Consider the following 17,995-nt stretch of genomic DNA (forward strand, 5'->3'; position numbering starts at 1 on the left):
AGCATTTACAATCTAATGTTTGTTTTGCAAGAAAGAATGTGAATTTGCAGCATTTTTATCATTTGGCTTGAGGCAAATACATAAATAAAAGACAAACAATCAATTTGGCCAATTTAGGCTGCTACTTTAAAAAGGAATTCCAGTTTTTTTTTAAATATATATTTCTGCATAATGAAGTTATAAAGAATAACCAAGTCAGTTATTCACAGTGCTGGTGACAAGAACCAGATGTCTGAAGAGTTTAATGCCACTACATTCCATCCATCCATCCATCCATTTTCCAAGCCGCTTCTCCGTCAGGGTCACAGGGGGGTGCTGGAGTCTATCCCAGCAGTCTTTGGGCGAAAGGCAGGATACACCCTGGACAGGTCGCCAGTCCATTGCAGGGCATGCCACTACATTAAACTACATATTAAAACTTGTTTAGACACTTGTAGGTTCATTGGTTTTGGATCGTAAATAATATGAGTGTTAGACGTCACAATGCCTGGTTTCTACCACCACCACTGTAAAGAAATTGAATTCTACGTACGTTTTTCTCCAGTAAACCATTTTACATCAAACAGTTCTGTTTATATCTCACTGATTGAAAAATGCAGAAATTTGGTTAAAAAATTGGTGGAATTCTTCTTTAACAGTTGCTCTCAATGAAAAACAAAACAAAATGCTAATTGCAGTTATTTATATTAAGGCATTGGATGGAACCCTACCACTCCAGAGAACACTGGGCTTTATACCCCTCTCGTTGTAACTTGGCATTGGGCATTTGACCACAGATTCATGTGCAGCTGTTCCAGAGTGTCCCATTCTATTGGCAAAGCTTTTCTGTCGAAATTTTACAGGCTGTGTAATCACACTTAAACACGTATGTCAGCAGGTGGTGCACCTTAAAGTAGCTACTTTTGCTAATTAGAAGGGTGTCAGGATACTTTTGGACAAATAGTGTGTATGCATCTTCAATTTTACCATTATTTAATTTGATTGACTTGGTATGGTTTAGAATTATTTAGAAAAATACACTAAATACTTGAGGAGCTGTTTAGATAGTAGTGCATTGTAGATCATAAAGTACAAGAGACTTTTATTTTTTATTTATTTATTCCTTAAAATGAGTGCATAACTTAATATTATTACAGTTCCAACAGGCCGAAGCAAGTCAATTGAATTAGCACCTTCAGATTCATACTTCACAAAACATCCATATATTTTTAAATCTACTAGATATATATATATATATTTATATATATATATATATATATATATATATATATATATATATATACATAGTATGCTCATATACTCAGTTCATCTTATGTATTTAACGGTCTCTTTTGTCTACTTTTACCTTCAGCAAACAGTTGTATTTATTATGCATGGCAGCAAGTTAAACTTGGCTCTCAAAGCTCTTAGCCTTTCCACCCAAGTCAGCCGAACAAAAAGCGAACATCTTCCGTGGCCGTGCACAAAGGCATCTGCACATGTAGAGTGCAATTAAAACGCTCATATAACCAGCCAATATTCCTCCCACCCCTGTTGCCTGCAGCCAAGAAGAAACTATTGCACTCCCCACTAAAATCTGAAATGCAAATAGGAATGAAACAGTAACAACTGTGAGCAATATGTTCCCTCTACACTTAACAATTACTTACATTTAAACATTGCTCTATGAAATTAATTCACGTGAGCGGGATGTTAAGCGCAGGCATCTGCGTTGGAGATGTCTGTGTCATACAGCTGCTTTATATTGAGGAAATGATAGCAGCAGATGGTTATATTTTGTAGTGCTAGTTTCTATGATGGTATGCATTCATATATTAAGTATTTTAAGATTAAAATACACTCAGATGAGCCAAAACATTATGACTGATGCTAACATGCTGCTGGTCCTCAGCCTGCTATCTAAACGGCTCTGACCTGCCGAGGCATGGACTCTGTAATACCTCTCAAGGTGCCCTGTGGTATCTGGCACCAAGAAATCGGCTGTTCTATAGGTTACAGGTGAAAGCCGCCGCAGATCAGACTTGTTGTTCTAGCACATCACACAGATGCTGAATTGGATTGAGATCTGGGGAATTTGCAGGCCAGGGCAACACCTTTAACTCTACATCATGTTCCTCAAACCATTCTCAAACAGTGTGTGCAGAGTGGCAGGAAACATTATCCTCCTGAAAGAGGCCACTACCAATGGGAATACCATTGCCATGAATTGGTGTACAGTGTTTAGGTAGGCGGTAAGTGTCAGATTGACTCCACATGAAGTGCTGAACCCCAGTTTTCCCAGCAGAACGTTGTACAAAGCATCACACTCCCTTCATCGACTTGTCTTCTTCCCAGTGCATCCTGGTGACATCAGTTCCCCAGGTAAACAGTTCATATGTACCTGACTTTCCTTGTGATCTAAAAGAAAACTGAATTCAACAGACTAGGTGACCTTCTATTGCTCCTAGGTCCAATTAGGAAACTTGCGTGCCCATGGTAGGTGCTTTTAACTGTTGTCAGGGGTTAGCTTGGGCAGTCAGACTGGTTTGTGGCTACACAGCCCCTTACATAGCAGAGTGCGATGTGTGCGATTCCTCCCATAAACATTATTAAAAATGTCTGTGACGTGTGCCACAGCAGCTCAATTGTCAGGTCGGACCAGACAAGATAACCTTTGTTGGCTTTGCACATCTATGAGTGCTCAACATCCTGTCACCAATTTGTGGTTTGTCCCTCGGACCACTGTCAGACCACTGTCAGTAGGTACTCACCACTGCTGACCAGAAGCACCTTACTGTCTGACTCCGGCGTCTGGCCATAATGATTTGATCCTTGTCAGAATTGCAACATGTTAACTATGAGAACTGACTATTGTACATTTGATGTATCCCAGACTTTGACATGTGGCGCTGTTAGAAGATAATCAATGCTATTAACTTAATCTGTAATTGGTCATAATGTTTTTGCTCATTGGTATATGATTGGTTTTTAAGATGAAATACTGAGAGGAACACTGACAGTAAGCACTGATAGTATTGCTAATGAATATACAACCCCAATTCCAACGAAGTTGGGACGTTGTGTAAAACATAAAAACAGAAAACAATGATTTGCAAATCCTTTTCAACTTATATTCAATTGAATACACTACAAAGACAAGATGTTTAATGTTCAAATGGATAGACTTTATTGTTTTTTGCAAATATTAACTCATTTTGAATTTGATGCCTGCAACAACGTTCTGAAGAAGTTGGGACAGGGGCATGTTTACCACTGTGTTACGTCACCTTTCCTTTTAACAAGCTTTGTAGGTGGAATTCTTTCCCATTCTTGCTTGATGTACAACTTCAGTTGCTCAGCAGTCCGGGGTCTCCATTGTCGTATTTTGTGCTTCATAATGTGCAACACATTTTCAATGTGAGACAGGTCTGGACTGCAGGCAGGCCAGTCTAGTACCTGCACTCTTTTACTACGAAGCCACGCTGTTGTAAATCGTGCAGAATGTGGCTTGGCATTGTCTTGCTGAAATAAGCAGGGACTCCAAAACCTGTATGTACCTTTCAGCATTAATGGTGCCTTCACAGATGTGCAGGTTACCCATGGGCACTAACACACCCACATACCATCAGAGATGCTGGCTTTTGAACTTTGCGCTGATAACAATCCGGACAGTTTGAGAAACGTTGTTCTTAAACCGTTGGACTATTTGCTCACGCAGTTGGTGAACCTCTCCCCATCCTTGCTTTCCCAGTCTTTTGTTGCCCCTGTCCCAACTTCTTTGGAATGTGTTGCAGGCAAAAAATATTTGCAAAAAACAATAAAGTTTATCCTTTTGAACATTAAATATCTTGTCTTTGTAGTGTATTCAATTGAAAATAGGTTGAAAAGGATTTGCAAATCATCATATTCTGTTTTTATTTATGTTTTACACAACGTCCCAACTTCATTGGAATTGGGGTTGTACATCTGTCAGGCGTTAGCTTTTTAGAGTGTTTTTAATAAATTAGCTTGTTTTCTTTGTCAGTTTGATATATATAGTGCAGTGACTTCTGAGGTCATATAATGTACTCCAGGTTCTTTATCCAGCAGAAAAAAATGAATGACAGTCTAAAAAATGTTGCAGACTTTCCTCTGTAGTAAAAAAACAAAACAAAAATTTGTCACTGAATCCTGAGAACTGTACTTCAGCTTTGTTCTATAACAACATCAGCTATTTAAACTTTAGGGTTCTTCTGTTGATGTTGTAAGAAGAATCATTTTAGTTTAACAATTTTACATCCTTAAAGAACTGTTTTTGAATGATTTGTGTGAGTGTGAAGAATCTTTTAAAGACATAAAGAACCTTCGCAAAATGTCCAAGTTCCCTACCAATTTAAGGGTTCTTCCTAAAGCTTTTATATCATGAGGAGGTTCTTTAAACTTAAAATAGATTATTCACACCCACACATCATACTTACAAAAATGGTTCTTTAAGGAACTAAAGTGATCTTCTGTGGCATCATTCAAAGAACCTTTACGTTTACAGTTTGAGTATCTGATGGTGCTTCTCTAAAGAACCATCCATTAAAAGGTTCTTTAAGGGACGGAAATAGCTCTTCTATGGAAGCACACACACAACATTTTGAGTCCCCTTTGTTTTTAAGAGTGTTTTACTACTGTCAAACAACTGAAGTACTACATTTAATAAAGCTTGCCAGTTTGTTTGGGGCATTCGGGGGAGGTTGCCAGTCTCATGATGTCAGCTCACTATGCAGTACTATTAGCTCACATGTAGCAGTATTTGGTTTTAGACTCTTAATGACCTCGTTATTCAGAGGATCCTGTGATATTCAGAGGGAAAATGTCTGTAGGACAAAACGTGATAGTATTTGCTATTGATTGAATGGCTATGAATTACTTCTCTGATTTATTGCCTCAAACATTGTTTCATGTTAGTTTTGAGAGAAGAGTTTGACCTAACACTTTTTTATGGATATATTTTGGAGAAGTATATGCAAGGAGTTATAAGGCAAAGTGGTGCCTTTTTAAATTTTTTTAATTTACTATTTTACTGTTATCACCATCACATATAAAAACTGGTCTAGGTTCACTACTTGTTCTGGATAGTAAATAAAATGGCTGTATTTGCGTTATGGTCAACCCCTCCTTTCTGTCACCAACACTGTAAAGAATCAGAGTCCAAACATTTCTTGGCAAGGTGTCTCCAGATTTTTGACGTGCTGTGTAGTACTTATATTTTGTAGTATTTCGTTTAGTAGAGTTATATAAATATAACTACTATAAATACTAGAGATGATTATATTAGAGTCATATAGATATTGAATTGTTTTTGTCAGTATGTATTTTAAAAAATGATTATACAGATGTTTAGATTTGACTGATAATTCTGTATTTGATGACGTATGTATAGTACTCAGGGTATGCAGAATGTTTAGCTGACGCTGGTTTACTGTAATAAAATATCTATTTTATTCATTTTACTGCTTTTGTAACCCTTTACAAATAAATATTACATTTCTCTATAATGCTAATGCAGGGACATATAGAGCCAGTTTCTGCATTTTATAAATGTGTGTTTATTGGCTTAAACTGAAGTACATGGAAAATATTCCCATATTGTGCATCCCTAATAATTATGCTTTGGACTCATATCACTGCTTTTGGAACAAAACCTCGTATTGTCCTTTACATTGTGCATAAATTTCATGATGAATGGACCAAAAGAAATGGCGCAAATCTAATTGGAAAAATTCTGGTTTCATTGACTTACATTAAGAGTAAAGTAGCTATTTTCCTTCTACTGAAAAGTTACCATTTTGGAGTTATGAGGTTTTGTTCTGACACCAGTGATATGCTACTTCACCGTGATTGGTGGTGTTAATTGACTTTGCTCTGATTGACCTAGACTATAGAGTTTGATGAGGGCGCAGGGGCGGTGCTTCGTATCCAGCCTCTCCGAGCGCCACGGGACGAGAATGTTTACGAGTGTGTGGCCCGGAACAGCGAGGGTGAAATCGCTTTCACCTCCAAACTGTCCATCATCAGAGGTAAGTGCCAGGTTCCAATACCTCAGTCGTCATCACTGTGATGAAGAGTGATCACTCTGCTCCATAGGTCTACATGTCATATACCTCATGCCATCTGTAATACCGTTTCATTTGCTGTCATCATTTTGCTGCCTTAAAAACTTTGCTCTTTCTGCTTGAACTGTAAATGTGGTAACTTATAAATGATGCATGTTTTTTAGATAGATGTTTTTATAGAAAAGCCGGACGAAACAGTCTATTGAAATGTTGCATCAGAAAGAGGCACCAACTTTCTTTTCTAGAGTTGTTTTTTGTTTATCTTATGAATTAGTTATGGATGTGTTCACACACAGACTTCACAAGTGCCACCAGATCTTTGTTTATCAGAATCAGAATTGATTTTATTTAGGAAGACAGCAATTACAAAGAATTTGACTAGGTGGTAGATCACATTAATACAGACATAGTTAATAAATTATTATAAATTAGAGGGCCTTTGTGTCTTATTTTGCCCCCTGATGTATAACTGATGTGATTTAATGTACAAAAAATAGTTATAATTCATTATTTCTTTAATATACAATACAATCCATTTCACATTTCACATTCTCTGTATCATTTTGCATGAAATGTGTTGTTTTTGTTGATGGCCCTTGACTGATTTTAGGTCATTTACCTTGGTTAGATGACATGTTTTGTCAATTTTCTACCTGAAAATAACTTGAGACATGTTATAAAGGGGACAGACTTAAATATGGCAATTCTCTACAACCTTCCTGTTTATTTGCTGAGTTTAACATAGTGAAAACATACAATGCACCATATGCACTTTTGTACAGGACACGTTTTCAGTTGTTTTTTTCTTAACAAATTAACAGCAATTGTGCATTAAAATGAAGAGGGTACAGAAGAATGTATTCTGTAGAGAATGTATTAACTTATTTTGTCTTAGAAAATCTACAAAACATGTCATTTGACCAGGGGTGCTCAAACTTTTGCATGCGACTATGTAAATGACATCTGTTCTGTAGATTTGTTGCTGCTCTGTACTGCGCCTCGTTCAATTTGAATGGTTTTAATGGCAAAAACTAAACATTTTAAAGGGACAGCTTTTAAATGTTAAACTCATTTCAAAGAAGATGAAAATTTCCCATGACATTGGCCCTTTAAATAAAGTATAATACCGCAGGAAAAAATAATAGTAAAGAAGAATAATATAAATACAAATCTGAGCAATTGCAATTGCAACTTTAGAAAGTCTACTGATTTTGGCTGTATTAAAATACATCAAAATATATTATGTACAGGTTGAACAATATGCATTATAGTACTGTAAATATGGTAATTTTACACTTTCAACATGTACAGATTTACCAATACAGTACTTGGACTGTCTGTGAGACTCAGGCAGTGTCCTACCTTGCTGCCTTGGCTGCACTTCAGTTTTTTAGTCTAAAATGAAGGGTTCTAACTTTAACATGGGAAGAGAGAATAGAATTGTAATGGCGTGGAGAGTTGGGAGCGACGGGCCTGAGTTTTTCTCTTTCTTAACGAGCTGCCGGCAGACGCGGACAGGGAGTGCATCACGCAGAGCGGAGTGGGAGGACAGAGATGAAGGCAGTAATGAATTTGTTAGTCTGGTAATGAAGTGCGTCACATTGGCAGTCACAGTGTATTTAGGCAGCGAGTATTGGCACCATCGCGCCTGTCTGTCACCATCCCTCACCAGCCAACGAGGGCTTTTATTGAAGGAAGACTGTTTGATCTCAGTGGGTTTTTTTGGTCAATTTTGATTTAATTAGTTGAGTTTATTATTTATCATTTTAGATATGATTACGTTTGGAAAAGATTGGAAATAAGCGCATCACAGCAGAGGTTGAGGAAATGTGAAAACGTTAAAGATGGCTGTTTTTTTTACAGTGAAGCAGCTGATGGTAATGATCTAGTGACTATATTTACTCACCAATTAACCCCTTAAAAGAGCTCATATCCTTCGTTTATTTCCCGATATTCAATTCTGTCATTTCATGTGGTTTAATGTACTAAAAGGCGCAAATCACTGTTACACGTGACAATTTTATTTATTTTATTTTAAGTGAGTACTTTTATTATGAGTCTGTTAATTAAATAGTCACTTTTTTCATGCTCTGCCTATGTACAGTCAGAGACAACGCTTTATTTATTATTGAATTGCAAGTACAAATTACTCCCTTTTTCAGTATGAAGAAAAAAAGAAAAAGCAGAAAACATCAATTTTAAAGAAAATTGCAAAAAGGTCTCAACAACTAAATATAATATATATAAGGCCTCATTGCTTAGGATGCTGCCCCCACGACCCGAACCCTGGAGAAGCAGAAGATAATGGATGGATGGATGGATGGATACATACATATATATATATATATATATATATATATATATATATATATATATATATATATATATATATTTTTTTTTTTTTTTTTTTTCTTTTTTCAAAATTGAATTATTCCACACCTTCAAAGTTCAGTCTTTTTTGCATTTCCTGCTCTGGGGTGGTCAGTCCATCATTCTGAGATCACCAGCAGCTTCTTTGTTTGATTTCCTCTTCTCAGTGAGGCCTTTTTGACATGAGCTAAAGCAGCTTAATATTGAATGGTTTTATGAAACGTTGTGAGTTGTGAATTTGAGTTGCTGAATTTTGAAGATGTGGTAAGAATGGACAACGTCAGACTGCCTCCAATCCCGACTTCAGGGTATGACCCAATCTGTGTGTGTTGTGTCCACTGCCGGAGCAGCGAGCCTCAAGGTGGGGGCATTTTACATTAAAAATCTCATGGATTAGTTCTCACTGAGCTGGAAACTCATTCACACTCTGCAAATGGAGGGGGGTGGAGGAAGGGAGAGAGAGAGAGAGAGAGAGAGAGAGAGAGATAGGAAGGGGAAGAAAGAGAGATTGATGGAGGAAAAGAGATTGAAAGAGAGAGGGGGGGGTGGGGGGGGGGTTTGGCAGGGCTGAGAGTGGCAGAAGGCTGAGAGTCAGGGAAATAGGCTGTTGCCATTACTGCAGCACAAACACACACACCACCCAGACTGCACATTTACATCTAAACTGCCCTAGTGTTTGTGTGTGTGTGTGTGTGTGTGTGTGTGTGTGTGTGTGTGTGTTTCTCTGTGTTATAGGATGCCTGTGCATGCCTGTCCATTTTTTGTAGTTATTTCATTTTTGTATTTGTTCATGTTCGTCAGTAGTGAAGTACAAAAGTCAGAGACCACCCTTCCTTTTATTTCTGGTCAAAACGTAGGTTAAAGTATGTTTTCTCACTCCATTTGGAGGGCCATGTAGCCCTGTATCATACATCCTGCCCCTCTATCTCAACAAAAATTGGGACACCCTACCCCTAGATGTGAACGTGCAAAACGGAGCACTAAGGGCTGAGTGGTAGGGGCAAGGGGTGAAATGGGATTGGGCCTAAATCATTCATGTTCAGAGGAATATTATTGATCAGATTAGATGTAGGATGATCCACTTGCATAAAGGAAAAGAAAAAAATGCAGTTCAAGGTTGTCCACAAATGGAACTCCTAACAACAAGCAAGACCTGGTAGACCACCAAAACTCCATCAGATAAACAGCGTTTAGAGCTTTCATCTGATAGGAGAAAATCAAGCTCCAATCTTGCTTCAGATCTGAAATAATCCACAGGTGTTTCTGTCCATCCTTGTCTTCCACTGTGAGAAAACAGCTCAGCACTGTGGATCTGAAAGGATATGTAGCTGTCAAGAAGCCTCATTGTGAAAAGAAAATAGATTAACAAAGAAAAAGAACATCTGTAAATCAAATAAAGAAGGTGCTGGTGTTCGCAGAACAATGGACTGACCACTCCGGAGTCCAGACCTCAACACCACTGAATGTGTTTGGGGTTACTTGGACCATGACAAGGACAACATAAAACTAAAAGGCTGAACTTTGGAAGTGGGGAAAAATATCCCTGCAGATTTCTTTGAAAGGCTGAAAAACGAGTCTCCTGAAAAGAATGGATGCTATAATGAAAGCAAAGAGTGGGCACCCTGAAAACTGAAACCTTTGTTGTTATTATTTGTAATTTTTCTTATAACTTCATTCATTCATGTCAGTTTTCTCACTTATTTTAGAATTTTACAGCTCTGTCATCCTTTGTTCACTTTTTTTGGCCCTACCTTAAATGCATATGTATGATCAAGGAGAAGTATTTAGTGTTTTTTTTTCATTGCTTCTAGGCTTGTATGCCAGTTTTGTACATAATGCACACTCATTTTCACCTGAACCTGGTGCAGAAACTTAGTAAATCAGACCTACAGTTGTGCTTATGGTGTGCATGTGTTTGTACTGAGGAACATCTGAGGGGTCAGTATGGGGACAGGAACCAGGGACCGGCTGCTATGCGCTGAAGTTGTGTAGGTGTTGCATCAGAGTAAAGAGGGTTCAGCAGTCTGTCTTTTTTATTATTAATTCATTTATTTACATACTTGCTTGCTTTTTCACTTACTGATTTCTACAGCTCTTCACAAATAGCTCTTATACCATATGCAGTTCCCTTCAGGCAAAGTTTGTTTGGATCTGTGCTGATTCCGTATCAGCTCAACTTGAAAGCAATAGTTCACTGAAAAATGACATTTTTAGTAATGTTTGATATTCAAAGTTAGCTTCTTTAGTTTTTCCCCAGGACTTAAAATGCTACAAGTAATGGAAGCGTACATCTACCAATTAGCATCATATAAACTGCGTGCCTCAGCCATTACATACACCTCAAACAGAGCTGTTAAAGCCACACTAAGTAAGTTCTGGGGATCTGGAGGGCCCCAGTACAGTCAATATTTTTTGCCTTTATCCCAATGTGTTGCAAGCTGGGTCAGAGCAAAAATATGGACTGTCTGGTGGGCCCTGAGGACTGGTTTGGGAACCACTGCTCTAAGTAAGCATACCCACTTCCAGCACCTCACACTGAATTCTGGCTTAAGCCACATCCAATTTTGCATCAAAGTCAAGGTATCTTTATTGATATTGGTATTGAAACTTTTTGAATGATATTGATTTCTAGTAGCTGTCATCCTGAAATCTGATCAATGGGAATTGTTCAGATTTGATTATCCGCTGAACTATTGCTTTAACGGAACACTCTAGGATTTGGAGACCTCTCTGGCGGAAATGTGTAATTGCACACAATGTGTGGAGGAACATTATGTATTGTCAGTTGTGTTTCAGACCCCCGCAAGAGGATGAATGTGATGATGGTGAGTTGAAGGTGTATTCAAGGCTTTATAGGTCAACTCGCAGCAGCAACTATATGCCTTATTTTAACATGTTGTTTCTGCTGACTCAGTAGTGCAGTTTTAACAAAAATAAATCTTACACAGCTCTGCTTAAATGCTTACAATCACAGTTAAACATTTAGTTGTACATGGCAGAATCTTTGAGTGTAGCTGAGCTTGGGGTTTGCTGTGAATGGATTGTTCTTCGCTGAAACTAGCTGTATTCATTATATGCACCAAATTAAACTTTTAAGATCTTTGTTTCACCCAGTGAGGTGCACTAGCAACATATGTTAATGGTAAATTGTCATTAAATGTGCTTTACTCAGAAGCAGGGCTGGTGTGAACAGCTGCCTGTTTCTGGATGTCCCAGCTGCGGAACCCATTCCCAGTGGACCCCAGGCATATGGAGCTGAGGCCAGTCCTCCCCTGAGGACACACACCAGTGGGTCACTTGGCCCTGTACTGGTCTCACTGCAGTCCATTAAACAAGCCCATTATAAAGCCCTAATCAGACTGCAGCTGCTGCCCCGCTCATAAAGAATAAAGAAGCGTAAAGAACTGCATGTATTAGCCAATCTGTGGTCCTTCAGCTGTGACTGGAGGAGTTTAACCCTTATTTACAGCTATAACAAAGCATGTTTTGTTTTTATAATCATTATTTCTCACCATAGCTCATTCAAACAAGGGAGAGAGGAACTCTATTAAGAGAAACGCTGTTAAAAGTCCAGATTCTACATGTACACTGTTACAAACACAAACTGTAAGAACAAAACTTGTAACTTTTTCAGGAGAAGGAATGAAAGTCAGAGCAATAATATTTTATTAAAAGTAATTTTGGGCTGTTTCTGTTCGTTCATTCATACAGTTTTATCCACATTTTTACATAAAGTAAAGATAAAAAAACTAAAACAACAACAACAAAAAACAAACACAAAGTGATACAAGATTATGTCCTAATAGTGGAGAAATGTGTATGTATTTGTTATATAACTCACTAAGCTACATATGAGAACAGATGGTTCTATGTAAAGTTGGGCAAAATGATTATATTCATCTTATCCTGGAAAACTGTCAATTTACATCCCAATATTCTTTCCTGAGCATATTGTGAATATCGTCAGCACAAAAATGGGGACAGCTGTGGGCTGGAGGTTAGGGAAAGGTCGATCTCCTAAACTACTGTGACTGAGGTGCCCTTGAGCAAGGGCTCTAACCCCCAACTGCTCCCCGAGCACTGTGGATAGGACTGCCCACTGCTCTGGGCAAGTGTGCTCACTGCCCCCCAGTGTGTATGTGGTATTTCACTGCACAGATGAGTTAAATGAAGAAGTGAAATTTGTCCATTGTGGGACTAATAAGGGCACTTAATCAAACTTACTCACTTAAGTTAAAAGAACACTGGCAAATTGTAACTTTCATAATCATAATTATCATAATTCGCCCTGTTTATCTTTGTGACTCCACTGTTTTTTGTCTGTTGTGACTTAACAAACTTAAGAAACCCTGAACATCATGATGCACATTGTATATTATTAAAATGTCTTGTAATGTTTTATTTTTGTCATATTGCTCACTGCTAACCTGTCCAGAGCGTTTCCTGCCTTCTGCCCAGTGACCGCTGGGATATGCTCCAACACCCACCCGTGACCCACAAGGATAAGCGGCTTAGACAGTGCGTGTGTGTGTGTGTGTGCCCACTCTTAATGCTGTACAGTGTGCATGTGATGTAGAGTTCTGTAGAAAAATGTCTGGGCGCCCCTGAATTGCTGAATTTAACAAATTTGGAAAAAAATACACAAAATGTGGCCTGTTTAAAATTTATTGCACATTGTATATATAATGTTTTTTTTTTTTTCAGCACACAGAAATTGTGCATTAAAATTGACAGAAAAATGCCATAATTAAGTTCATTGCACAGGATTTTCATTTAGAAATGAGGCTGAAAGGTTAATCGTTTTTATATTGAAATTGCAATTTTAGAGGGTGAAATTTTCAAATCGCAAGAGTTGCAATTAAAAAAAATATATAGACTACATTATCAAAAACATTCGGCCTCATTCACCAATATCTTCCTAGCAATACCTTCCTTTGTGCTTCTTGTAGATTCTGTTCTTACTTAAGAACAAATCCCTAATAAGAAAACATTTGTAAAAGCTGTGCAAGTGGGTTTTAAGAAGAAATTTGATCATCAAGAATGGTTGGTAAATTAAGGTCAATGTTTTATGATTTAAGTTGGGAAATTTAACCTAATAATGCAGAGCTAGTGAACTGCCTGTAATGAGTTAGACCAATCAGATCCAGCCATACCTTCATGCGTTGTGACATCACAACCAGAACTTACTGGCTGTCTGGTACACTACATTCAGGGGACGAGCCTCAAGCTAGAAAAAGCAGAAATTCTGTTCTTGGGGGAAAAAACAGAACTATAATTTATAGAAAATGATTGTAATTTAAATCGCAGTCACAATACTAAAATACTAAAATTGCAATTAAATATTTTCCCTGAATATTTCAGCCCTACTTAGAAAATCACCAAAAATACAGTTTTACCAGGGGTGTTCAAACTTTTGCATATGACTGTAGTACCAAAAATAGGTTCTCTAGCTTGTAGCAATAGTAGAACCCATTCAGTCCTATATTTCTACAGTGTACAATGGGCTCCATACTGAACAACAACAGTAAAAAATAAATGTAAATACAGAATATAATAACTGTCATAACTTTGTGGAAGCTATTGTAGGAAAATCACAATAATCAGAATGACGCACAGAAAAAGAGCCATTGTCTGAACTGTGAATAAGCATTAAAACATTCCAGTGGTTCTTTGTTGCTCTGGTTCTCTGTGTATAACCATGGCTTTTACTAAGGATCTCTTGAAGAACCCCTTTTTATAAGAGTGCATATAATTAACTGTGTAATCATGTAGTTATGTAATTACGTGTAAACAGTACAGCAGAACAACTCTAGACCTGTAAGGGTTAAAAAGCTGTTGTTATGAGAGGCGAGAGAGAGAGAGAGAGAGAGAGAGAGAGAGAGAGGGCATGCGGGACGATCAGGAGAGTGTGATACTCACACTTGGCTCCTAGCTCACGGAAATCACAGCCACTCATCTCACATTTATCTGCCCGTCCCTCATAGAGGCAGAGGAAAGAGAGAGGGAGTGAGCGCACAGAGAGAGAGAGAGAGAGAGAGAGGATATGTGCACTCTTTCTTTCTCTCGATCTGAGAAATGACAAGACTCAAGCTTCTCTTCTGTTGCCATGGCGAAGGGCTCCACCGTCACGGCGTTCCTCTGGGTGCCTGGCTGTTTTTAGCGCTCTCCGTTTGGTGAGAACGGAGACGATCCATCTGGCTAATGCTAACACACACACAGTCCAGGTTTTCCGCTCAGAAGTGGCTCTTCTCCTCCTGATCGTGGATGAACACAGACCCAGCACACACAAACATAGAAAGTCTTAGGACCACAATGCTCTGCTTTCTCTCATTTAAAGTGATAGTCATTCGTGAAATGACTAGACTTTATACACTATATAAATCATTACATTTATATAAGAAGGACACTGGAAAAAGACACAGTCCAGAATGATGAACAGAGCTGTGGATGATTCTTTACTAGCTTCATAAAATTGTAATACAATTAATATCCATAACGCCTTATATTTCATAGATGACACTGCATTTTGAGGCAGACAACTTGTCAAAAATCCGATAACAATTTCTAAATATTACTGATCATTGAATAACTTCTTGTTGCCAAAACACTTGAAAGTGTTGAAGACTAAAAAGTGCCTTTTATTGTCTAGAGTATTAAAGTCTACGTTGTATATCATTGCTGTTGGGACAAATCCTTGTTTTTCTTGTTTTACCATATTTTTAAAAGGCACTGTCAAAATTTCCTGATGAGCAGACCAACAGAAATGGTCCATAAAGTCCTTTTTCTTTTACTTCCATTTAGAGTTAAGAATGTTTTGCCCGGTAAATGTACTTTTTTGGAAATATTAAGTTTTGCTCCGACAGCAAGGATATGATATTGTATATCAAACAATCTTTTATATTCACTTTATATTCACTGTTGTCAGAACAAAACCGTGAACAAAACTCTCCAAAATGGTAACTTTTTGGAAATGGAAAAAACCTACTTTACTTTTAAGGAAAGTCAATGGACATTTTAAAAATGAAATGCCATTTTAAGGTGTTTTTTTGGTCCATTCATCATAAAATTTACACATGATGTAATCGGTAACAGGCATTTTCAAAATATGTCAAAAATGGAAGACAATGCAAAACAATGTTTTTACAAGTAATTTCTGTTGTTGTCAAAATGACATTTTCAGACAATCTAAAGGGCAGCTGGAATTTTCAAATTCTTAAAGACATCAGACATAAAGAAAACATAAAAAATTACCACCAGCCACGGAGATTCGAGGTTTTGTTCTTACAGCAGTGATTAACAAGGTTGGGTAATAACAGAACACATGTAATGGTCTTACATAGCAGCACAGCAGCAGTTTACAATTCAGCCAATCTAAAGAATTTTTACTATTTACTATTTCATTTTTATTGGCAGAACTGAGATCTGCTGCTTTTTCCTGAAGAAAAGTCTCAGGACAGCAGTGTAGTTTTTAACTATTTTGCATTTGATCCAGTGAACCACATCGTTCTCCATCAGCTACTTAGTTCCCTCTGTTTTAATCTCAGAGCTTTCAGTCTGAATGTGTGATTTAAAAAAATAATCCTGTTAAAATCAGTTTAAAACCTGTTAAAATCCTGTTAAAAAAAGTTTTTTTTCTTTTTGAAATGATTTTTCTTGTTTCTTTATTTCATTAAACATCTTGAATTAAAGACAAGTAATCCAAAAGTAATGGAAAGTAATCAGATTACATTGATTTAATATAGTAATCATTTGGACTAGTTTAGAATTACACCACCACCATGTCAGTGTTACTGCAGTGTTGAGAATGTTCCACAAGCCAAGTCGTATCTGCTCTGTGAGGGTCTAAGGGGGTCCTGACCACTGAAGAACAGGGTAAACGGGGGCTAACAAAGTATGCAGAGAAACAGACGGACTACAGTCTGTAATTGTAGAACTACAAAGAGCACCTATATTGTAAATGGAACCGATAAAATGGACAATGAGCGTAGAAACAAAGAGGTGGTCACAATGTTATGCCTGATCGGTGTGTATACTGCTGTCTATAAAAGCGGACAAAAGAACATTCTATAGCAAAAATAGTACTAGTAGCCATCCTGAAGCCTGAGCTTTTCCCCTACTATTGTCCATTCTTATATATAATGGTATATCATGCTGTGTCAGAAACCACATAAGCATATTTATTAGAATGCAGTTTAAGCTGGATAATGCTAATAGGTGAGGTATGAGCTTCCGTTACTGGTTAGCTACATTAGCCTCATAGCTCCAGTGCAAAACTGAAGAAGCAAAGCTCAGACCTCAAACATGTCTCAGCTGTTCTGTGGTAAAGGGGGAAATTGTGTAAAATTTTATTTTTCGCTCGGAACTGTTCCTTGCTGACAAGAACACACAAACGCTCTTCAGGCCAAGAGGGTTCTGCCTCTGCCTTTATGCGTCCCTCTCTCATTTCCTTTCTCTTTGAAGGCCTCGGGGGCAGCAGCGCAGCGCGCTAAAAGGCCGCAGCAGAGAGAATGCTTGTGATCAGTTGAGTAAGCCTGATTATTCTGCTCGGCTGCCAAAGGATAGTGGCAGAAAATGTACCAGCATGCGCTGCAGCGGGCAGAAGAAGGGTGGCGTACAATCTCTCAGCCAGCGGCACACGCTCTCGGAGGAATGTTTCTCTCCCTCTCTCTCTTTTTATATCCTGCTTTGTGTGTTCTTTTCTCTCCCTCACTTATGCGCCTGTTCGCTGACTCACTCCCTCATCCCCCATATATATCAACCCCCCCCACCACTTTTCTCCAATCCCTCTCTGTCTCTGATTCCTTTTTTTCATCCCACTCCTTCTTTACTCGTCCCTGTTTCAGTCTTCCTCTTCATCTCCCAAGCCTTTTTTCCACTCCATCTCCTTTTCCCCTGTTTGATGGGAGTTAATGCGCGCGCACGCTCGTGCAACTTTTGCGTGGGTCTGGTGCGCATCTATGTGCGTATGTTTGTGTGTGTGTTTGAACAGAAAATGGGATGTTTGCCTTGCTATTGTTGGCTCAACACACTGGCGTCTATACAAAGCTTCATCGTCCCTGTGTAAACGGAGGCAGCCTGCTCTCTTCAGAGCGAGCCCCAAAGGGAAAAGCCCTCCAGCCTCTCTCTGTCTCACTCCCTCTCGACAGGTTCTTGTCCAGGCTCTGCTGCCATTAAACTGCACATTTAACTCCTCTTCTTATTGACGCCCAGAAATAAAGCGCATCTGTGCAGCGCTCTACTATTTTTTCATGCCGTTAATCAGTTTAAAGATTTGCTGCAAAGCTACAGCATTTGATTGTAAATGTTTGGACAGGCTGCAATTTATTTGTGATGTTGTTTATCTCTTGTTTCAGGACGGAACAATTAGCAATTAGCTACAGACCATTTCTACACCTCAAAAAATGCTTCTTCGTGGCAGAAACTCATTAAAAAAACAGATGCTTGCATAATCATATCAGTAACCATAGACAGCATTGCACCATCTCTCTCTCTCTTTTAGCTGCAGGAGCAGATGCGCGTAGCAGAAATTTGACCCAAGGGAAAATGCCTCGCCTCCCTATCAT

General features: G+C 38.3%; 1 protein-coding gene across 8 annotated transcripts in view; it reads left to right on the forward strand.

Moving 5' to 3' along the window:
* Positions 1-17,995, forward strand: part of LOC108433088 (receptor-type tyrosine-protein phosphatase S-like) — a 209,459-nt gene that overhangs the window by 65,188 nt on the left and 126,276 nt on the right. For all 8 annotated transcript variants that reach the window (XM_017707415.2, XM_017707420.2, XM_037530991.1 and 5 more), the window contains exon 5: positions 5,885-6,026. In XM_017707415.2, the coding sequence (XP_017562904.2) occupies positions 5,885-6,026 (142 nt within the window). The remainder of the gene's footprint in view (positions 1-5,884; positions 6,027-17,995) is intronic.

Source organism: Pygocentrus nattereri, chromosome 19 (assembly GCF_015220715.1).
Source record: "Pygocentrus nattereri isolate fPygNat1 chromosome 19, fPygNat1.pri, whole genome shotgun sequence".
NCBI classification, from domain to species: domain Eukaryota; kingdom Metazoa; phylum Chordata; class Actinopteri; order Characiformes; family Serrasalmidae; genus Pygocentrus; species Pygocentrus nattereri.